Source organism: Hippocampus comes, unplaced genomic scaffold (assembly GCF_001891065.2).
Source record: "Hippocampus comes isolate QL1 unplaced genomic scaffold, H_comes_QL1_v1.1 scaffold151, whole genome shotgun sequence".
NCBI lineage: Eukaryota > Metazoa > Chordata > Actinopteri > Syngnathiformes > Syngnathidae > Hippocampus > Hippocampus comes.
The window spans coordinates 658,477-682,043 of NW_017805591.1; the positions used below are offsets into that span (position 1 = coordinate 658,477).

The following is a 23,567-nucleotide window of genomic DNA, read 5'->3' on the forward strand; positions in this document are numbered from 1 at the left end:
GAAACATCAAACAATGTAAAGGACACGGAATTCGGCTCGAAATACAAATGTGTCATTTACATTTCTATTTGCCATGCATATTTCCTTCGATCGAAAGAAAATGTTAGAATGAAACTAACCCCTGGAATACAGGTTTAAAGTGTCATCATTGTGGTTAAGAGAAGCGCTGGCATGAAAACTAAAAGAAGTTATTGACTCTGAAAGCTGCTTTATTACAATTTGAGGTGCAATAAGTAAAAGAAAGTTTCATTGCCATGTAAATTAAAATTAAAAAAAAAAAAAACATTTACAGCATGTTCCAGCACATGTTGATAAGAGGTGATTGCATATAAGCCCTGTGAAAAACAACAAAGGAGAAAATTAAACTGTTCAATGTTGGACATTAATCAATAACGGTACACAACACGGACCACGAAACATACATCCTGAGCAGTTTTGAACATGAGTCCCATTCCCTATTTGCTGAGATCAACAGCGCTCATATTCAACAAGTCCACTAGGTGGAGCTCTCATCAACCACTACATTTTGTCGGCCCACTCTTTCGTTTACAAGAGCTTGGAAAATGACAAATATGGCACACATTTCCCATTCTGAGAATAGCAACTGCGCACATACTGCGAATGAACGCCACCGACTCATACATGACAAAGTTAGAGATACAATGGGGAGGCTGATATATTTCATAAACAAAGAAATGAAGGATTTTTATTTTTTTGTCACTACATGCTGTACTTCTTCAATATGAAAACAGAACAGAACATGGAGCAGCAAAAACACTGAAAAATGTCCCTTTCAGAACTGATGTGTTTTTTTGTTTGAATTAATTCCCCTCGTTCCAAGTGTGCTTCTATTTCATCGGAAAAACAACGGAACCCTAATCAGAAGAAAGACCAGCAAAATGACATTAAAATCAAATATTTCCCTTTTTAACCGGACATAAATATCAGATGAGAAATTGTGTTTTTGTTCCCATTCTTCGCCAAACTGGTAGCACATGATGACAAAAAAAATATTTACACATACGAAAAACATTTTATAACCATGTATTCAATCTCACCAGAGCACAAAATAAGTGCATGCAGTTCTTTTCAGCCCAAAATAATAATATGGCACGTATGAGTTATTGTTGAGCAGGATCAGAGTTTACAAATGGGTGGGGCGGGGAACGTACTTCTTATCAGAGGCCAGCTTATAAAGCCTTTGAGCGGCAAGACACGATTTATGAAAGCAAATGTGATCCAAAAATCAAATAGTGTTGTATACTTGTCATTCTCCTAAAATTGGTGGGCTCACTTCGGGCATGATGTTGGGTACACCCTGGACTGGTCACCAGTCAATCACAGGGCACGTATGGAGACAACCAACCATTCGCACTCACTTTCACACCTACAAACAATTTAGTTGTTATTCACCCAACACGACAGACGTACTACTACATCACGATGCTTAATATACATATGCATGTTATATTTCATAAAATTTGGGGTTTTGTAACAGTTCTTGTCAGGTTGGATCAATTTTTAGACCCGAAGGCAGGCTGTTGAATGCCTGCCAGCCAAAGTTCCCCACTCCCATTTGTTTTACGTGGCGCTGAAAGGCATGTAAGACCTTTAAAACGTTCAGTAAGCATGCAAATAGAATACTGAGTCACTCAGAACATCCTCTGGTCACTATCAATGTAAAGTCAGGGTTTTTTTTTTGTGTGTGTGTGTGTGTGGGGGGGGGGGGGGGTTCAGTGCCAATGACATCCTTACAGTCTGCGCCTCTGCAGTGCGGCAAATTTAAGGTTGGTGGATGACTGAAAGGCCAACTGCCAGCATCTCGATTAAGAAAAAAAAAAGTCGTTTGCATCTTTGTTGCATGGCACCCCGACAACAGATTTTAAGGTGGAATAAGAAGCTGCCAAGTGTTGAGGCCACGTCGGACTGAGCAGGCACATCAAAGTAAGATGTCAAGGAATGTAGGCCAATGAGCAGCACAGGTCGAAGGCCTGGATCCCTTGTGATGACATCGCAGTGAACGCGTATTGACCACCAGGAACTTTGGGAGTGACTACATGAGGCGAGGCTGCTTTTAGGGCTTGATGTCAAGTATGAGATTCTAAATTTACAGACATATTAAAAAAATTAAATTAAAAAAGTGACAAAAAGATGAGTGAGGTTCCAGCACATTCTTTTCTTCTGATGGGTATGGGGAGATAATTGCTGATTTAAAAAAAAAAAAAAAAAAATTAAAAAATCCGTTACCAACTCATGAGATTGTCCAAAGGCTTTTGGTCAGCAGGGTGTGAATGGTTGAAGACAAAAGGATAAATAAGGGATGAGACAAAGACAGAGGAGGACTGACACCGTCTGTCTGGAGCCTGAGTCACCGCTTGTAATAGGCACCTGTAGAAGGAGACGACACATCCATCAGAAGGCTCAAACAACTGGAACGGGAGTTTTTCCAGAGATCGTTTTTCCTTGATTACAGCTGGCATCATTTCTCCTGGCTGCTTTCTTGCTCTTAATGCGTGCGAGTCAAGAGCAGTTTGATTAACGTGAGTAGTGTCAACCCTCAAAGGTTACACAATTCCAGCGCTACAATTTATTCCTATTTTGCAACTATTTTGAAAAGTTTCTTATGGCCGCACACCTAATTTCCACCGGCCTTACTGTTTTTCATTTGATTGTTTCACATATTTAAGTGTTTTTCATTGGACTTTACTATTCAGTCGATTTCGAGTTACTTCAAGGCCATCGGAATGGAATTCTGTCATAAATTGAGGACCTTCTGTATCTTATACAGAACTACAATTGGGGGGGACTTTTTGATAGTGACAGGTTAAAGGCAGTCCATACTTCCATCCATCCATTATCTGAGCTGCTTAACCTCACGAGGGTCACGGGTGTGCTGGAGCCCACCCAGGTGTCTTTGGGCAACAGGCGGGGTACATCATAAAATGGTTGCCAGCGTATCGTAAGACGGGCCAGCAATGTACCACCTATGTAGCTAAGGTTTCATTTATTCATTTCCTACTTGATTGTCATTGTTCCGTTACATTAAGTAACAGGAATGATCTCATAACAGGAATGAATCCTTTAATTTTTCATTGATCTGAAGTCTTGTGAGATTAATATGACGATGTTTTGTTTGAATGTGGAAATTCCACTGTATTGTGAGAGTTAAACGGGAGGGGGGAAAAATACCTTTGTAAGCGGCTTCAGGTCTGGTGGGCGCCCGTTGGGGGTCAGCGTGGTCACTGTAGCCATAACCAGGGTTCACATTCTCGTACTCGTGGGTGCGAGGATGAGGTGGCCTGGGGTGGCAACAATGACAGTCAATGTCAATAAGAAGATGACAAATAACACCCAAATATAAAATGACGACATTTAGTCTTCCTGACTGATTTGAAAAGTGTGTCGTTACCGGGAAGGTTTGTGGTGACTCCTGTGCCTCTGGGGGTCATGCTCATCTCTGGATCGGGATCGGACAACATCCTCGGAATTTGGCTGGAAACCAGCAAAGAAATCAAATACACTCAATAGCCAGGACCAAACCTACACAATCTAATACGATTCAACAAATTGCCTTTGCAAACCTAATGCTTCATTTCAATTGGAACTGTCACAAAAGTGTTCATTGATAAATAATATCTGGTTCTATGGTTCTAGGCTGGCCATCATGGTGCACTGGTTGTTGGCACTTTTTCCCCCCCGACAGTTCTGAGGTTCTGGGTTCGAATCTCGACCAATCCAGCATGTATGAAACATCTCGCATCAAGTCAGCTGGGACACCTTCCTGCGACTATATTGATCGTACTGTAATTTCTGATATGTCTCCCCTAGAAGTTAGACAACCAAGATCAGAATTACAACAACAAATCACTTGGAAGGTACCCTGTAGTCCCCCTCTGGTCGCCTCTTTTCCATCGCCACGCGCTCCCTCTCCCTTTCTCGTTCCTTTTCATGGCGGTCCCTCTCCCGCTCTTTCTCCCGTTCTCGATGCTTTCTGTACTCCCTCTTCTCTTGTTCCATTAGCAGCCGGGCAATCTCCTGCCACAGTTAAGTCAGCATCAATAGCATATCGCGAACCAAACCCACCATTTCTCAGGAAAACAAAATCTCTTTGTTCAGAGATAAGCTTTTCTCAACAATCTATGTTGGTCATTAATTTGTCAAAAACAACAGACCCATGTGGGGACTGTCTTGTCGAAATTTGTGAACAAATAAAATTTCATGAACTGACCAAATTTGGCTATAGGTTTGGACATTGACGACATAAAAAGACTTGCTTCCAGGTGTTGCATCCTCAATTTTTATACTATTTTAACTCAAAGAAACCTATCACAAAATTAACTACAATAATAAAAAAATATGAGGGAACAGGGAGATGTGATTCATCATTTTATGTGATAACACATGTGAAGCAATAGTAAAGGACATCAAAAGACGATAGCAGAAAAAGATTCACACCCACGCACCTCATCCTGTGCAACTTGGGCTGCTCGCACATGGCTCTTGCTTGCCTGAAACACATAAAAACAAAAACAAACATGGAGTGTATATATACGCGCACGTGCGCGCGCGCGCACACACACACGCCTAGATAGCAAAATATAGTTTTAAATATTCAAAATGGGTAAACTGTTTAAACTAGTGCTAAAGTCATGCATGCACACAGAGGGTTAAATTCTACCTCCAAACTGTGTGATAGTATGATCTAAATAAATACGGTAGGAGAAATGGTAGTAAAACCTCTCAAACACTGAATCGTTGGCTGCTGATGTCGTCGTTTATCATGAATGTCGCAAGTCGCACAGGAGACAGTTTTAGGATCCTTCTGCATTGATTGGCAGTTTAATGGGAATGAATCCTTCTCCACTCTGATGGTGTGGTGCACTTACAATGTGCAAGCGACGTTTATTTATGTATACAGTGATCGGTCATAACATTATGACCACTTGCACAATATACAGATATTCGAGATAACATGTCCAATTTGTATTGGAAAGTGCTCTCAGTATGACGCAGTGCAGTTCTCCACTGACACAAACTACACCCACAAGTATAGTCACAATGATGTGGCTGCTCTGTACTTGCACATACACACTGTACTTATTCAAATATTCACCTTGACTTCCTCCTCGTGCATTCTCCTTGCCACCTCCAAGTCCTTAAGTTCCTGCTCGCGCAGATCCAACTTGGTCAAGTCCCTTGTGGCCTCGTCGAGTCCGTACTCCCCTTCTACAAATTCTCCACTCCCTTTGTGCACAATTCGACCTGTGTCAGTGAACATACAATATTACTGATTAAAACAGGGCAGTACTAGCTTTAACTAATGATAGCTGGCACTCAATTGATTGATGGTTTTAGATACCAGGCAGTGGTGGAAAATGTCAGTAGTTGATTAAACCAAAAGTAGCTGATCAAACAAAATACAATCACTTCCACATACAAAAGAATTATGGAAGTGGGGGAAGAGGGCAAGACTAATTTTCTTCCTTGATAATTGCAGACTATGAAGCTACGAAGGTACCTTTATGGGCAGCACGGCTGTGTGCTCATACTCAGCATTTAATACTTTGGACCATTTTTGTGATGAAACAAAACAGGCGAGTTGCTGAGCAGCCCTGGGGTCCTTTTAGCAAACCACAGTCTTGCACTCCTACTCGAGAATTATGGCAATATTGCTCCACAAACTTAGCCTCACACACTTAAATCTCAGCAATGTTAAAACGATCACAGCAAAAGGGAGAGAAGACCACAGCAGAAAACAGCGAGTAGAATCATTTCAAGCCATCAAATCACAAACAGAATGAGTGTGTTCATTCGAGACCCCACCACCTGAGATTGCCAAAACAACAAGCAACCGCAGCACATCAAAGCAAACCCCAAGAGGACCCAGACGGGGGCTCGGGGTGATACCTGTCTCATCACTGGAGGGCGTACGCTTGCCAGAAGGTTCCCACAACTCTCTGCTGTCACCTCTCCCTCGGTTGTTCCTGTACTCTTCAAACACATCGTCGGGGCCGGATTGAACCCGCTGGCGGCCCCTCGCCCTCCTCGCCCTCTCGGCTTCATCCTCTTCCTCCTCCCGGGATACCCTATCCCCCCTTGGTTCAATGAAATCATCGTCATGCGCTCTTTCCCTGCTCTTGGCCCTTGCTCGTTGTCCGTCCTTGCCTTTGTGCGTCTGCTTGTCTCTCACTTCAGGCCTGTCCTCACTGTGTGTGCGATCTCTGAGGCGCTCCCTCTCTCTTCCTCCTCTAGCCGTCCTCATGTCCTGTTCCCTGTCCGACCTTTGATGTTTCCTCAAATGATAGTCATGCTCGACGTCCCTGAGAACGTCTCTATCATGTCTCCTGTCCCTCTCTTTCTCCCAGCCCTTGTCTCTTTCCTTGGCACTCAGTGGAGAATGGGCTGGCCTCTCTTTCCTTCTCACTGCTCTATCGGGGTCCTCTCCCATGTCACGTGCTCTCCTTGATTCTGCAGGTTCATAATCGGGGTAACTGTCCCCACGCCTGCCTTTGGGGGACTGCAGATGATCTGAATACGGATCTGCATGTCTCCCCCGGCCACCCTCTGCCACCAGTAAATGCTCGGGGTACCTGGAACGGCTGTTCAGTACTGCTGGATCCTGTTTTGAGTGCCTGTTCCTCACGGGTTCTATTGAATTCGAAACTGGCGAATGATCACGTTGGATGCTCACTGGAGGATGCACATCATAGGGCCCTGGGGAGCTAGACGTGTGGCGCGTGGGCTTGTCCAGGTCAAGAGGCTGTCTCGCAGCTGAGCGGGACAGATGAAGGAAGGACATACGTTTGGAAGATGGCGACAGTGAAACAAATGATGGTTCAAGGGAGCGTGGAAATGTGATAAGTAAAAACAAAACACAACAAATGACCTTAAGTAGTTAGTAAATTAGAGGCCACACCTGCCAAGGCAGAAACAACTTGACTGTGGTTAGTAACATAAAATATTAAGAGATGAGTGGAAACATGCTCACAAAAACTGCACCGAATGGCTTAAAAAGGAGCAAATATGAATCGGGGAGAGACATGATGCTAGACTGCAATAAGCAAATGCAGTATGTACCTTATAAAAACAGCTATTATTAAGATTATTTAATCAAAATACAGTCTCTCCAAGTAAGCAGTGGATTTTTTGTAACTGACTATCTTTATCCATAAAGCTATGAAAAAGCAGTTACCGGTATACTTATGTTGTCATACTTGGTTGTTCGGGTGAAAGTAACCCCAAAAAGTAAGACAATATGGTAAAACCCTGCTATACGCACGGGATAGAGATTAGCCCGATCACTAACGCCAAAAATGTTGACTTGAATACTGTATCATACAACAATTCAGGGACAGTAATATTGCAATACAGTATAACTAATAACTTTGAAATGACTGAGTAGACCGCAATACCATGCTGTATGATATATTACATACTGGAGGTTGCATGCCCCACAATGGTGATATGTGATTGAATAAGAAGAGCATGAATAAGATCAGAGTGGTGAAGCACATTAAAAGTGCAGAGGTCAAAACTGTCTCAGCACCATTTTTTGTTAGGTTGAGAAACAGGACATTGCTAACTATTAAAAAAAAAAAAAAAAAAAAAATGCCGATATAACGTTCCTGAGTGTGGGCCAAAGAAGTGTGTATGCTTCGCTTCTTTCTTCCCCTCTCCCCTTTTTACCAAGCAAGCAGTTACTATTCTTCCCAAGGGTAAAACATCAACTGCAGATGATACGTTCCAACGGTTATAAATTGTCCTTTCATTCATGTTGCACTCAACAGAAGATTAGTCACGTTGGACATGATTAAAAATAGCCTTTTTGGTTTTAGGCGAGGCTCGATGGTAACCATGACCAACAAGAATAACACGAGGTTCACCACTTGGCGGCTCACATCTGCCATGCAAGTCGGTTGCTGCAAATTAAACCCTCCACTTTCTATTTCAGGTGCGGCTCTAACTCAAAAGAGCTGAGTGATTAACCGACAATAATAAAGTGCACTGACGGATACTGGGAAAACAAAGCAGCAGTGTTCGCCTCACCTACTGGATCCTCATAATACTCTTCATCCTGGTGTTTCTGTCGTCGTCTTTCCTCTTTCATCTCTTTCTCATGCAGCTTACGAGCAATAGCCTGCAAACACATGTGCAACAAAGACAAAGATAAAGATACATTGTGACATTTGTGTGCGGTAAGCGCAAATGCAAATGAATGGTACTGTTTTTAGTTGTTTATATAATTGAATTTTAGGCTATGGTCAGACTGCTGCCAAACGAGACTCAAATCGGGTTTTTATTTTTTGCCCACGGGACCTGCATCATTTTTTTTAATGACATATTTTTCCAAATCTGACCTGGGTCACTTTCATATGTCGTTGTAAATCAGATACCATTTTTTTTTGTAATGCGACCTCTGTCTGAAAAGCCAGGTCGGACGTCAAGTCATCAAAAGCCCAATACACATACTGCACGAGTGGGGAAGAGTGCTTGCGAGGGAGATTGACAATTGTCCGTGAATCTCCAATGTTCTGAGTAACAGCACTGACATTATATACGACTTCAATTTAATCCCACTTGACACATGAAGCATAAAATGTACATTTGTGGTGATAGTCATAATTCAGCACTACAGATGCTTCAGTTATTACGCACGCCAATGAAGTGACGTCATCTCCAGAGGTCTCCATGAAACGAGGACATCAAAAAGCCTCATCTCATTTCCCCCAAATATTTCTACCTCCTCCCGCATCACTACTCTGCAGATATGAGATGATAAAAGGATGAGCCCCTACACTCTGGAGTATATTTACTTCAGTGGAAATTACGTTGTGACACCATCACTTCTGAGCATTCGAGTCATTTTGGAGACGCATTTGGTTTACACACCAGAAAGACTGAGGTCACTATTCATATGTAATGTGCTCTTTTTTGTTTTTCTTTCATCAAATTTTTGTCATTTTCTTTTTTATTTACTTTCTGTCTCGGACCCTTTAATTTGCAAATCTTGGAAAATGCAATTACATCTGAGGTCAGATTTTTAGGGCAGCTCAATGGTTTTTCAAACTTGAGCAGTCTCAAGGGATGATATGGAGGAATTCCTTTTTTTTTTTTTAAATAAACAGGCGAGGCAGTCAAGGCATAATAACGTGAGTGTGTGTGAGTGTATAAGGGTGTGTGCATGGGTGCACCTTCTTACCGCATCCTTCTCCTCCTGCTGCAGTCGTTGTTGCTCAGCCTGTCGAACCAGTTGATCCTGAATCTCATGGGCAATCTCGTTATCGTGGCGCTCTCTGGAGTGTTGCGTGAATTGATGTGTGTGAGTGTATGGGGAGGGGGGAAACAATTAAGACAATTGGCTCCTAAACTAAGTCATTCATCTTGCTCAGCAGTTTGAATGCAGGATGCAGCGGACTGACATTTACCAACCCTCATTTCAAAGGAAAGACGCTTATAAACATTAATGGTGATTCAACTGTCTTACACAAAAGAACTCCTCAACACCTTTTTCCCCCTCAAAATTATGTGGCTACTAGGGCCTGACAAATGATTTTGTTCTTAAAATGTTGATTTGGATCTTTGTCAAATAATTAAAATATATATAATTGTTTGTTTGTCCTTTAGTATTTGTTGAACAGAGAGGAAAGGCTGCAAAAATCTGCCATTTTGTGTGTGTGTGTGTGTGTGTGGGGGGGGGGGGGTTGAATGTTATGTTGTTTTTTTTTTTTTTTAGCCATTCAGAGGTGGACTTCCTGGTCTGTTTCGGATCGTTGTCCTGCCACATGATCCAAGAGAGCACAATTTTCAGGATGCAAACTTATTGTCGGATGTTCCCCTTCAGGATTTTCTGGTAGTCAGCAGAATTCATTGTCCCATCAATCACAGCAAGTTGTCCTGATGTAGCAAAGCAGCCACAGAACATCACACTGCCACCACCATGCTTCACTGTTGGCATAATGTTCTTTTTATCAAATGCTGTGCCACTTTTATCCCAGACGTAACGGGCTGCGCATCTTCCAAAAAGATCAATATTTGACTCATCAGTCCACAGAATGTTTTTCTAAAAGTCTTGAGGATCATCAAGATGTCTTTTGGCAAATGTGATATGGGCCTTTGTGTTCTTTTTGAACAGCGGTGGTTTTCACCTGGGAACTCTCCCGTGGATGCCATTTTTGGCCAGTGTCTTTCTTATGGTAGAGTCATGAACACTGACCACTAGTGTTGACTGAGGCCGGAGAGGTCTCGAGTTCTTTGGGTATTCTTCTGGGTACTTTTGCAACCTCCTGGTTGAGTCGTCATCACACTCAGAGTAATTGTAGCTGGTTGACCACTCCTGGGAATATTTGTCACTGTTCCCAGTTTTAACCATTTGTGGATAATGGCTCTGACGGTAATTTGCTGAAGTCCTAGAGTCTTGGAAATAGCGACGTAACCTTTTCCAGACTGATAGTTTTCAAAAATTTTTTTTCTAATTTCTTCTTGAATTTCTTTGGATTGTGGCATCACACACACACACAGACACACACATATACACACACATACACACACACGTAAAAAACATGTTTTTTACAAATCTATCTTCAACAACCTTTTTGACTACTGCAAATGTTATTAATGCAACTGGATATTTTGGGGATCAATAAAATGCATGCTACTGCTTTCGGCAGAAGCAGCAGGCACATTGTACCTGTTGAGACTGAACGCTTATCCCAGTGCCAGAGCCCAGCACCAACGAGGCCAGAAGGACTAGACAGACAGTCATGCTTCTCTTCTACTCACGAGGGAGGACGTGTTGTTTGTGACAGCACTGAACTATGACTCAGCCATTTCGTCCCATTAAAATGCACAGCACAGAGAGTGATTTTTACTTCTACTAGGTGGAGCAGTGCTAAATGGAAATAGGCCAAATGTCACACTGGGTCATCAAAGTGTCTGTATTGACATTGGAACACTAGGTGGGGCACTGCTGCAAAAATCTGAACTGAAGACACACCAAGTGGAACCCGCAATGGACTGCCACACATTTCACACCCACTCATCACATGCAGCAAGCATGTGAGTCAAATGTGTTGTTGACTGACTGCTTAAATGAGTCAAACAAGAGTTCAAACCATCATCATGTGCAAAGCCAACAAATTTAAGGCAGTAAGTTAAGCCTCTAGCTTTTGAAAAGCTCTCTGATTCTTATTTTGTTTTTTGTTTTTCCGAGGCCACCCCAGAAGGGTGCCAATGATGGAGGAAACATCATGATAGCCACAGAACTACGTGAACTTACCGGTACTGTAATTTAACGTCAATTATGTGTCAAAATTACACAACACAACCACAAAGCTCAAGTTGGTTCTCATGTTACATATAGTACTCACACATATTTCTAGCAATACCTGTAAACCAGCACAAGGTGACAGTAGTGCTGTGAAAACAAACTTCCTGGTTCCAGCCTTATTTTACTGAATGTCATGCAGGTGTCTTCAATTCATATCTGGCGTTATAAACTGATGACTTTTATAATACTCGGGTGTACAGTTTAGATTTGTATGACACATAGGATTTAAAATGTGACTCAAGCATTTTATGTGCATTTAGTCAATTTTTAAGAGGGTGAAACTTTAGACTTGACACAAACTAAACCCCTCGATGTTATTTGCTGGGGGATAAAGAGTTGATGCAGCATCGAACTGCGAAGTCCCTCTGTATTTTCCTGTGTTACACACTACAAGGGCTGCACGGTTAATTAAATGCTACTGTTGAAGTTATGAACGGCATGTATTTGGATGTATTAGTCATAATTAAGCTAAAATATGTTTTCCAAAACTAGGTTAGCGTTATCACATTGCAAGCGACGCATGTAGGCTATCAAAGAATGTCAGGTTGGTAAATGGTGGTCCTGGTTTTCATATAAAAAAAGCCAAATGTGTCAGTGCATATGAGACACCCACATGGCAACATGCTGCTTCTTGATCACGACCTTGGCGATCTCATCCTCCTCCTCCTGTAGCTTCTTGGCCACCTGCAGGTCCTGCTGCACCAGCCGGCTCTTGTGGACATTGGATGCCAAGTGGCTCTCAACTGTAACACAAATAACAGGTTGCGCTACTCTGCTGGGAAAAAGCAGCGTCTTTACACAACAAATGGTAAATGACATTTGCTGATTCCCAAGTTGTTGTATTGTTTGGATTGCCTGTTAAAAACAAGACAAACAGCAAGGACGCGAACTTGTCATCCTCTGATGATGAACTCAAAAGACAAATGAGAAATGAATGTTTGTGGTGACAGTGCCATTCCAAGGTTAGCGGAATGCACTTTGTGGCGATAAATGAAGATCACTCTTGCTGCCTGACGCACTAGTGGCGCTCGGTAAGCGTGGACAGCATCACTCACTCGTTCATTGAGATCCGTTTTGGCTGACTATCAATCTTCAAGCCAGCTTTCTTGTGTACAGGCTCAAATTACGTCTGGCAATTGACTAGTGCGAGGCTACATAACATTGCTGCTCGCGGGCTGCAGAGGTTAAACAAGGAGCACGATGAGTCACTGCTGTTGAAAATTGAGGAAACAGCCATCAGATATTGGTCTTATTTTTTTTCGACTTCCTCCGGACAATGATCAATTGTTTATGTCACATGATACATGAAATATTTGAAAACGGAGTCAAGGAGTCTATTACTCAATATCTACAACAAATCCAAGTCCTTGATCGGGTGTTGCATCATTCAAAAGACGACTACCCAAATCTGTGAGGTATCGGTGTGGGAGACTGCACACTGGAATTGTTATGGCTGACAGCAAGGACACCTTCCAATGACAAAAGGGACATGTGCACAGAGAGAGACACACATGAGTGGTTCCAATGAAATGACTGCATTGAAAATAATGACTTATGTTGAATTTCTGTTATGTTGACATGACATGTTGGAAGAAACGTGTGTGTTCAAAAGGTGAGGTGATGGATTCAGGCTCAAAAGATCAGAAAGGTTCAGATGAGTCCTGGTCACAGATCACGAACCTTAAAATGGGTTAATGGCAACAAGGGCAGGCCATTCTCAAAGCAAAATTTTTCAACGCTCAAACAAAACTGCTGCGTGACATTTGGCGTTCTGGCTTCAAGGGATTTTTTTTTAACTCCGGCTGTGTTCCCACATGCTTGGTGAGAACAAACTCGAATATGATTGTTCTGATAGCACGGTTCGTTTGGTCGAGGCTGAATGTTAACATCTACAACAGTGTTAGGTGAACATGGCCCTAACCAAAGTTTTAAATGAGGAAGGGCCCCTCACCTTAATTTTCAAAATTTAAATCTTTTCCCAGATTTCTTCAGATGTCTGTGAGATGCTTTCATCAATATAAGCCAAGGATAAACTATTAAACCATGCTTTCTATAGGTTTTGTTGAATAGCAATTTCACAATTCTTGTATCCATTGAACTTGTGGGGTTTTGGACAGCTTGTGCTTGAATGTCAGAATAGACTCCAGATCTGCCGTTTGGTTGTGCAACTACCTCCCAACCTCATGGATCTTTTACTACAGCATCCTACCCTCAAAGACATTTTGATTCAGGATTCGTCAATAGGTTCTCAATAGGGTTGATCATCAGTGGAGGATGGGGGGCCACACACAAATAGCTGCACAATAGTACTTCAGTAGGAAAGTTAATGTATATGAAATGTATGTCAGTTATGTGTGTGTTTGGGCAGGCACTCGACGATGTAGATGCATGTGATAGATAGTAAGCTCCATCTACCATTTTAATCACATTGGATTTTTCATGTGTTGGACTATGCCATTTTTCTTTTTGGGGTGGTGGGGGGGCTGATGGATTAACTGACGGACTGTCAGACTGGTGAAATTTACCAACAGAAGCGATGACGGAGGTGCGGCGAGAATAAAATGACAGACTGACCGACTGACAATGACAGTTTTGTTTGGTTTGGGAAAAAAAAAAATGACGGACTGACAATGACGGATGAGTACCCAGGTGGCTGATGGATGACGAATGATGGGCAAATTGGGTCCTGCAGTTTAAAGCCAGGGTACAGACATTATTTTCAAATGGGTGAACACACATATTTGGTTCAAGGAGTTGCATTTTCAGCTACAACAGTCATGAAAGAACGCAATCCCCACAAACTTGAATACTCGCACAATTGACTGCATGGCTTCCCACAACAACCGAGGCTTACTGAGTTTACCCGGTTTGGCTTGACACGATATCTTGAGCAAAAGCTTTGTTTGTAGTAAGTCACTCATTGTTTTGCAAAGAAAAAACAGGGTAGCGCAGGATCGCTGCTGTGCGGCTCGTAAAAAACAGTCACCAGTGACGACGTGTCTGACAGGGAGTGCAGGAATTTTGTTCTCATCGGCAACCAGGAAAAAGAATGAGGAAAAAAAAAAAAGGTGCTTACTCTCTTGTTCCTGGAGGTTGTAGGCAAGGCAGTGGTCTTCCAACACAGCAAAGTCTCTGCAAACTAGGAGAAAAATTACGTTAGACAAGCATGTACAATATTGTTATACCATAATATGCTCCTGTTCTCCGCACAGCTGTGTTGCTAATCGATAATAGATGTCAGCCATGGTAAAGTTCATTATTTCAGGCACTCAACATTATTTTATGACGTTCAAATGCCACTGTTGGTGACGGATAAGTGTGCTGTTCTGTTCCTTTTCTTTTGCCTTTCATTAAAAAAACAGGACACTAAAACATAAAAGGGACAGAGAATAGAACCACTAAATTCAAATTCACTGGCGTGATAATTACTGCAAGACTGTCGAAAAGCTTGCGGTATTGCATTAAGCCTCACGATTTTGCAGGAAGTCTCACGGTATGTGCATTTTCACACGGGGTTTGGTCAAAAGACTTCTTCAGATGTACATTCCTGTGAACTTCTGTCCACCTCCACCCAATGTTTACATTCGCATACAGTCAGTCGCAGGCCAGCCCAGCTGCTATCGCGTGTGAAAAGTGAAAATCTGCGTATAATTGACAGCCATTAAAAAAATCATGAATATGCAAATCCCTGGTTGCCAAACTGTGAGTATGCAAGGGTCGAGTGTACCTACAAAACGGTATAATTTCCGCAAGAATAATCATGCTATACTCACATTGACAATTTGTCCACTTAACTGACAGTATTCGTCATACTTACTAACATTAGAAATTGGATACTACTGACTAACATTTTCAATGTTTTATATAGTATGTTTCTTTTTGTTTTTTTCCCATTTGCCCCCAATTTTTAATGGAAAAACATATTGACTGTTTATCAGCTCAAGTCTTTTTGAAGAATTTGGGGGGATTGAAAATATACCCTCCCCAATGCATTTCAATTGATTTTTGCTCCTCACAGGGCAGCCCAGTTGCTCCTCTCTGTGAATAGCGGAGGTCTACTGTAGAAGAAAGAGTGGGCATCCCTTTTTTAAATTATCTGTACACTTGCTCATTCACACTGAAGGAAAGCTACATATTTATAAAAAATAACTACTATCAAGCTAACTTTTTACCCATTTGTATCTGAAGATTAAAAAAGTAACAGTGTGGTTTCCTCTCTGTGGCTTCTCTCTTTGACAAAAATACACTTAGAACAACGCTGTTGCACCTAAAAACAGTAATAGCTCAGTTTTCATGTCAGGCTACAAAATGTGTGTTTTTACTGGTGGTGTTTACTGTGGAAACATCCACCCAGTTTACAACAGGAGTTTTGCCTTTAAAAAAGGATGGCGTTCTCAAGTTCAGCAGTCTTTCAAAAAAAAAAAAAGCACCACTCTGATATCACTCACAGACAAAGCTATTCCAAGGATATGAATATAGTTTATGTTGAGCAGGCAAAACGAAGATGTTTAATGGCATAGAGCCATACAAACATAGTGGTACCACAAAAGTAAAAAAAAAAAATATGGAGGGAAAATATGCCTTCATCCAGCTTCATCACGTGTGACATCACCAAATTTAAGATGGTCAAATCCATGCAGTCAGTGATACTGACTCAGCTGGGCAAACTATTTCATTGCACACCATTCGCAACCTTGAAACTGCACGTCTGGACCATTGCAAACCAAGTACCCCTGTGTAGTCTTTTTTTTAACTTCAATTTATTTGACAGACTGACTATAATACCTCAAGGGGAAATTCACCTTCAACACGACTGTACATTGTGTTGCTCACCACAATACAGAATCATACAACACAGATGCAGGCATGCAAGGAACGATGTCACATATGAAAGTGGTATGCAAACAGGACTGTACATCGTGAGCTGGGGGTATGAGCTCAAGTGCACCTTGACAGCACCATTTTAATGTTCCGTAACCATCTAGCCCGAAACCCACGTTTCTCACAGAGAGGTTGGTTCAATGATTGTAGCAGTTATTCTCTCATTATTTCATATTAGAAAAAAATGTTTTGGAATGCAAAAAATTAAGTGGTACAGGAACATCGCTGATTTTGTTCAACCCTGGAGGTTCTATTTTACTCAGAAAAATGAAAAATAAAATAGTATTGATGCCATATTGGTGTACTAGTAGAACAGTGGTCTTTTGAAATGAAACCCTGACATATTCAACATATCGACAACAAAATTTGCACCACAGTTCTCGTGGAAGACTGAACAGATGCCTGGAAAACCAAAGCCCCTAGTGACTCAACAAGCATGGTGGGATTTCATTAACATGTTCCTACCATATGCCTAATCTTCTTAACCAGGAAACCCACTCTGCAATTTAGCTGATAAATCCGAGTAAACCAAGAGCACATCTCTAGTTGAGCAAGAGTTCCTGGCCTAGTGCATAAAATAGGCTTGCTTCTGTCATTTAACATAGGGATTACAAATCAGAGAAGACAACTGTAGATTTGTGTGGATGTCCTGAAGCTTTCTAAACCACATTAACAGCGAAACAGATCCCTTTCCCTGTTGATTTTGTCAATGTCCCTCTGCAGACTAACCAAGCTTGTCTCAGTGACCAGAATAACAAGCATCCAAGTGTGCAGCTGCCGCTTTACACATCCGCAACATTCCAGATTAGCATACTACCTCCCATCCTGACACAACACCCCACCAGTGTATATCACCTTTGCAGTCAGGTGAGACAAGGAATGAGGCCAGTGGGCAGGGCTGCATTTTCAAAACTCTTAGAAAGGCGCCAGGCAATACAACCGTTTGTCAAGTACACTGTCAGAGGTAAAGGATTTAGCTTTAATTCTTCTACTGTCTTAACTTCAAATGAAAAGCATTTTGTTTCAATAAAACCTTAAACCAACAATAACACATTATATACTGGTACTTATATAAATTCAGTATTTATGGTGTGGCTACTCATTATTGAGGCTTACTTTTTTTCGAGGCATGACACCCATTATAAAAATTATGTACAGCAATAACGGACATTATTTCTGCCTTATTTGCAGTACATTACTACATTCACATTACATTGTACATTATACTTTACTAAGAGGAGGCTTTCAACTTCTGTGTTAAAGTTCAATGTAATATTCACTGTAGTTTTCAAATTATGACTTTTGTTATCTTGAGATTTACCTCTCGATTCACGTAGTAACTGGAATTAATGAACTAATCAATTACAAGTGTGCATCTTATATCACATATGCCCGTTTCTATGTTTAAGAAGCTTTCCAATGATGCAAGTCTAGCTGAAAAACGAATAAAGATCAATACGTTTCAGAAAGTGTGAAACTAGTATTCAACACAAATAGTCAGACCTCAAATCTCGACACCCGTTGGCCATAAATTGGTGCATTTTCACCGGTTTAAAGAGTCATAACTTTAACGTTTGACAGAGGAGAAATGATACTTATATCAATGGGATCGTCTTTTAAAAAAAAGTCCGATAAGAAGGGCATCATGTAAATCAATTCGACTAAGAATTGACACACTCTTTTCCACAGCTCAAAAACATTAACCCTTCCATACATCTTACTTGACAAGTACTTCCCATAATCCAAAAAGACTCAAAAGAGCTCAGATTTAAGACAGACGTGATAGCATCTGCTAGCTATATATGCTACACGTAGAAACTACCGCAGTACGAAACACCTGTGTTTGCTAACTTTTAGCATTAGCATCGGCTGTGGTACCTGTCTATCCATGTTTAGACGCGACAAGTAAACAAAGTGTGTTATATGGACGTTACCCTCTTTCACTCCAGGCAGTTTGTCCTGGTCGATGCTAACGTTACACTCAGCCATGTTGTCCCCAATCGAGAGCCGATGTGAGCGTAAATTGGCGTTTTTTTTTTTTCAAACGGTCAACCGACGACCGGCTAATTGATCGCCTTTACTCATAAACGCGACGGATGGTTGGTGCTGGACGGTCCCTGATTGGTTTCGGTGGCCACCCTCTCGCTCTCTCACTTTTTTTCCTCTCTCGTTCTCAATGGTAGCAAATCATGCCCCAGCTAGCGTGTCACGGTTTGACAAGCATCTCGTTCTTGTCTCACGCCTAAATTGAACACGGTTTCTGGTTTCACATGTCGAAATAAAGTAACGATGTTTTTTTCTGTCGTATTAAACACTGGTTAAGATTTGACTTTCTAATCCTCTAAAAGTACATCAATTCTAAACTCGTCGTTGCTTACGACGTGATTGTAAAACAAAGATTTTACCAGCAGGTGAATACATCTATTTTAATTTTTTTATTTTATTTTATTTTGAAGAGGAGTGTTTTTACTTCCGTCGTAGCCCTCATTACGTATCGACGAAACACTCTTTCACTTGACGAAACACTCTCAGTTGACTGCCTGCAGCAGCTGCAGACGCACCACGGTTTGGAAGGGAACACATCTTCCCGGTCGAGCCATATGATCCACATCAATAGTATTTTACGGACTGGTGTTTGCGCCTGAATCGAGAATGTAAACATATATACAACCGGACACACTAGCTTTTCACAGTGTGAAAAGCTCGTGTTTACACAACACTGAACAATTTTACACTCCACGACAGCTCGGTGAATCAGGGACCGCAATGCTAATAGCACGACTCCCTCTAGTGTCAGCCATTACGTTTCTTTAAAGTGTCCAACAGCCCATCAGTTGTAATAGTAATAATGCTTCGCCGTGAGCGCGCCATTTACAAGACAATCAATAAAAACCATTAGGGGTACTTCTCCAGATCGTGTCTATTTTTAATTATGCTGTGGTCGGAATTATTTTTATGTTGACATAATTGTGCAAGGCCAACATGACTACAACCTTTTTCAGAGCTCATTCATTTGATTAAAACCGGAATGGCGGCTGCATTGCTGCACAGTTTTCTCTGAACTGTTATCACTACTAAAGACACTCAGTAATTATTAGAGCAATTTATTCTAGTATTTGTATAATGTTCTTCCCATTTTCTTAATTTTGAAGCCTTTCTCTTAACTGCACTCCTTCCATTACCTGCATGTGGAGGTTATTCTTTGTCCCGATTTCATAATATGTTCTGGTATGTAATCACTGTAATCTGACCAGGGCCTTCAGAATCAGTAACTTGATGTAACATACTAGTAGTAAGCTACATCAGCCAGTCCCCTGGTGTGCACAAGGATAAGCAGACAGGCAGGTGTGTGCAGTGATCATTCGAGGGATGAGGAGTAGTTCATAGTTTGAGATGGGACATGCCACACAGGTGACATTAAAAACCAACGCGGTGCCGAGTATTTTTAACGAGCCAGAGATCCGCGCTGAGCTGAACTGCTGGAGGGAGGATCTGTGCTTCCTCTCAAACCTTCACCATCCCCTAGGCAGCACTTGGGTGGAGTTATGTTCAAAATTCGAGTGGAGTTTGCACCCGTAAATTAAGACGGCAAGACACCGGACTAACTCAGCACTCTTTTGATCATGGGCACAAGGAAGGACATAGTAATTCCAGGATTGTCCATGTGTGTGTACGTCGCGAACAACCACCATGCCACTTCTCCAATAGATTCTATAGATTGTCAAATCAAAACTTCTAGTCGTGTAAAATAATTGTGATAATTTACGCTTACCAGCGTGCCGGTGTTCGCAATGAAAAGGTGAAATTGCTTCCCACTATGGTCGACTGTTTGAGATTGTGGGATATGGCACTATTTTTAGCACAAAGTTGTTAGCTGCTTTGAGACAAATCCAGCCTCAAAATGAGCCAATTTCACCATGGCAAAAAATATGCTTTAAATTTAATCTAGAATTCTTGATCCTATTTGAACATGTGATTAAGAAACCTGGCAACGGTTAATTGTGGAAAATACACAAAACATCTCTTACTCAAACCATTTTTTAAACGTCTATGATCGAGGGTCATGTTAATATCTATGGTTGGCATCAAAGTATTTACTATTTAGGTAATACTGGAATATTTATTATATCCAGAGCAGCCCTTGTTTTGGTCTTGAGAACAAGTCCTGACTTCTCTATGTCTAAATCTGAGGTAAGAACGAGACTCGTTAAAGTGGTCTTAAGACCACCTCTGAAGACCACCATCGATCTCAACAATGACCATAATGACTGACACGCGAAAGGACTATGCTAGCAGTATTTAAATGTATCAGTCTAGAGCAGGGGTGTCAAACTCATTTTTTGTCGCAGGCCACTTTGGAGTTACGGCTTCCCTTGGAGGGCCGGTGCAAGATCTCAACGTTATTTATTACCCATGACAATTTGACATTTCGGTACAGATTTCAGCAAGAATCATGATAGTTGACACACATGATTTGCTCCCGCGGGCCACATAAAATGATGTGGGGGGGCCATATCTGGCCCCCAGGCCTTGACTTTGACATCTGTGTTCTAGAATATATACCGCATTAGCTCCCCTGAAACTCCAAATTAGATAATTCAGAGAAAATGGATAGGTCAGACGACAGTGTCTTTGGTTCATGACAACTGAAACTTTGTTTTATGGCTCAAACTTAGGAAATTCAATTCCCAGAGAGCCATCTCTGACCGATAATTTAGCTCAACGTCACTTCACTCTTCATTCCCAGACTCTCGTCCCCTGTGCTCCGTTTAAATTCAGTCGCCAAATAATTTAAGTGATCGATTTGCAAAAATGGTGCTTGGACGGGAGATGCAAGACGTCAACAGTCCCTTGCCTGAAGTGTGAAGGCATGCAGGAACTTTTATGATATCTTGACCAGCCAAATTCATCCGATGCCTGCCAGCTCATTTCCTTAACACCACGCCCGCACGATACCTGCTCCTTTGGCAGTGCTTCATTGACGCACAAAGTGTAGTGATATAGTGAGGTGCTGGTTAGTTGGCTCGGCTGCTGTGATAAATGCCCCCCTCACCTCCAAAATGAGTCCTGCAGCCAAGACTGTAGAGCTCATCTCTTGCTGTAATGGACTTGGGGAAAGAATCAATTTACTTAGACCTGCCTCCTCGTACCGACACAATCCTATGAAGCTACTTAAGGAATTAATTAATATAAAAGAAAAAGACTCGCAGTTGCCAAAAAATGTGATTCAGTTCTCTCATAACTATCAAGCAGATTGATGACTTCCTCTCTATGCTTGATTCGCTGGTGTCACAGTGATATAGACTTACTGGCCTTGCCTATAACGTCATTTTTCCGTCAAGCTGCAATGTCGTGCCAGTGAAAGGGTTGACTACTGACGACACAAACAGTGACATGTTATTGATTTAATACGCAAGTGGCTGACTGGCTCCGCCTACTTTCTCGGAAACGATACATATATTGAAGGGATGGACCCAAGGAAGAGAATCGCCGGCTTGAGGAGTTCATACAGCACCGCGTCTGGGACCATACATTTAGTGTCATGGATAGGGTGAGAGTTGTCAACTACATCTTGGGACTCCTGGGTTTGTTACTACTGCAGGGTGTGATAGATGTGCAAGGAAGGAACTTATTTAATGCAGGTACGTTAATTGAATTTCCATATCTGGAGTTTGAAATCCAACTTTAAATGCAATAAGTCAGATGATGATTGGCTCATTCCCTTTCCATGTTTTTCTTGTTTTATTTTTTCATCTGTGCAGATAACCGGGTTTTGAATCCAAAAGACGGCATAGATATCCAGAGCAAAATTTTATCACTGCTTCTGCATAAAAGCTTAGTTCCTCTTGAAAAGAATGACACTCCAGGTGAGACATTCGTCAATCAGCGGAGGAAATTAAACAGCGGGATGTTAATCAGACTTTTTCTTCTACTGACAGGTCTTGAACTGGTTGATAAATTAGCTGATTTGGAAGAGGTAAGGTTTTTCCAAATGCATATTTAATTAGCAAGCATAATTAGACCAGACACATTCAAAGCTAAATGTGCTGCAGTCCTTCAATTCGAATAGTGTTACCGGTCTAATAAACATCTCTTCTTTAAGTTGGAGGCACTGAGGGACGATCTGGAACTGGAGAAGGAAATCGCAGCCAATTTAGTAGACAAACCAATAACAAGGAAGAGGGGTGAACGTAGGTCACCTTTATGATCTCTCTAATTCGTTTGTGTGCATGCTTCTCGGTTTCATTTCAGGTTGAGGCCATGCGCCGCAAATGATCACAAATCCTCTTTTGTCTGCAGCTTGTTTCTGGAAGTACTGTGTGTGAGATGAGACTCCAGGCGGATGAGGACCAATGTGAAATCTTGCTGCAAAGTCCAGCAAAGCCTTAAGAACCCACAACACCACTCATGTGAACACGGTTCATTTCAGCAAAAGAGACCATCATTAATCCGCACCATCAAGAATTCGTCGCTTCCAGTTGCTCTCATCAAGCGACTGCCTGTGTAAAACTATAACGTGTACGTCATCCGCTACACACAGAAGATGCTTCACCAAGACAAATTCACCAAGGTTATGATTTGCCTCCCGCTATTGTGTGTCTTCATGTTGCTCTCTTGTGGCAGAACGGAGCATAACATTTTTGTACAATAAATGACCAGAAAGCATTGTAATGTAATTAGATTGTTCTTTAAAAATAAAATGTCAACGTCAAGGTGCCTTTTGTATGATTTTAGCGATTTCTGCCAACAAAAATGAGACTTTAATATTTGAATGAGCATTTTAGGACTTAGAGCTTCCTGAAATATGAAACAGGGTCAAGCTTTTGGAAACACTGGAGCTCGGTGTTTGAGTAAAAGGGATCTGAAATGTAGTGCAGCCTCCGCAGTGACAGGTGAATTCATGTGCAATGAGGTTTTAGACGGGCAGGACATAGCTGAGTCACCGGGCTTAGCCAGAATAATGGGAGAGCTGCTGTGAAAAGACCTGAATCCCACACACTATAGCGAACAGTGGAGAGCTCAGCAAAGGCATGCGACACAAACTTTGAGCAGATATCTCTAGAACGCTGTACATTATGTCTACTTGTAAATGAACTATTTTCCCCATCATAATCGCGGCATTAACATTTTAAAAACAGTAATGCATTTTGATATATGTATTTTAAGACAAGGATCCATATTTGGTAACAAAATGAATGCCATGTTGCAATGAATGGCCGTTGAACCAGATGATTTCTACTCCCAAATCAGTTAAGAATTGAAATAAGGGTTGGTCATATTGCTTGTCAAGCAAAAAGAGTGCCTCTTCAAATTTGGGGTTCATTGTTAAAATGACCCAGTATTAAAAATTGTGAAGTTT

The 23,567-nt window shown here is 41.6% G+C and overlaps 1 protein-coding gene across 6 annotated transcripts; it reads right to left on the reverse strand.

Moving 5' to 3' along the window:
• Positions 1-191: 191 nt before the first annotated feature.
• On the reverse strand, positions 192-18,457 carry ccdc50a (coiled-coil domain containing 50a). Of its 6 annotated transcripts, none has more exons than XM_019880181.1 (12): positions 18,142-18,455; positions 14,403-14,465; positions 11,940-12,069; positions 9,200-9,293; positions 8,047-8,137; positions 5,908-6,771; positions 5,114-5,262; positions 4,464-4,508; positions 3,880-4,035; positions 3,410-3,492; positions 3,190-3,299; positions 192-2,388 (listed from the first exon to the last, which is right to left on the reverse strand). In XM_019880181.1, exons 1-12 carry the CDS (start codon positions 18,194-18,196, stop codon positions 2,369-2,371), a joined length of 1,860 nt encoding a protein of 619 aa, XP_019735740.1. In that variant the 5' UTR covers positions 18,197-18,455; the 3' UTR covers positions 192-2,368. The 6 variants fall into 6 exon arrangements, with proteins under 6 accessions (XP_019735740.1, XP_019735744.1, XP_019735741.1 ...); XM_019880182.1 differs by lacking the exon at positions 192-2,388 and adding an exon at positions 2,395-2,505 and having other exon boundaries at positions 5,917-6,771; XM_019880180.1 differs by lacking the exon at positions 192-2,388 and adding an exon at positions 2,395-2,505.
• Positions 18,458-23,567: the final 5,110 nt, after the last annotated feature.

Excerpts from the sequence above, each read along its gene's own strand:
- ccdc50a (XM_019880180.1), bottom strand. The coding sequence starts at position 18,196 with ATGGCTGAGTGTAACGTTAGCATCGACCAGGACAAACTGCCTGGAGTG. Across the intron at positions 5,263-5,907 it reads GCCCTCCAGTGATGAGACAG|GTCGAATTGTGCACAAAGGG; the intron begins GTATCACCCCGA and ends TCACTGACACAG. Across the intron at positions 4,509-5,113 it reads TGCACGAGGAGGAAGTCAAG|GCAAGCAAGAGCCATGTGCG; the intron begins GTGAATATTTGA and ends TATGTGTTTCAG.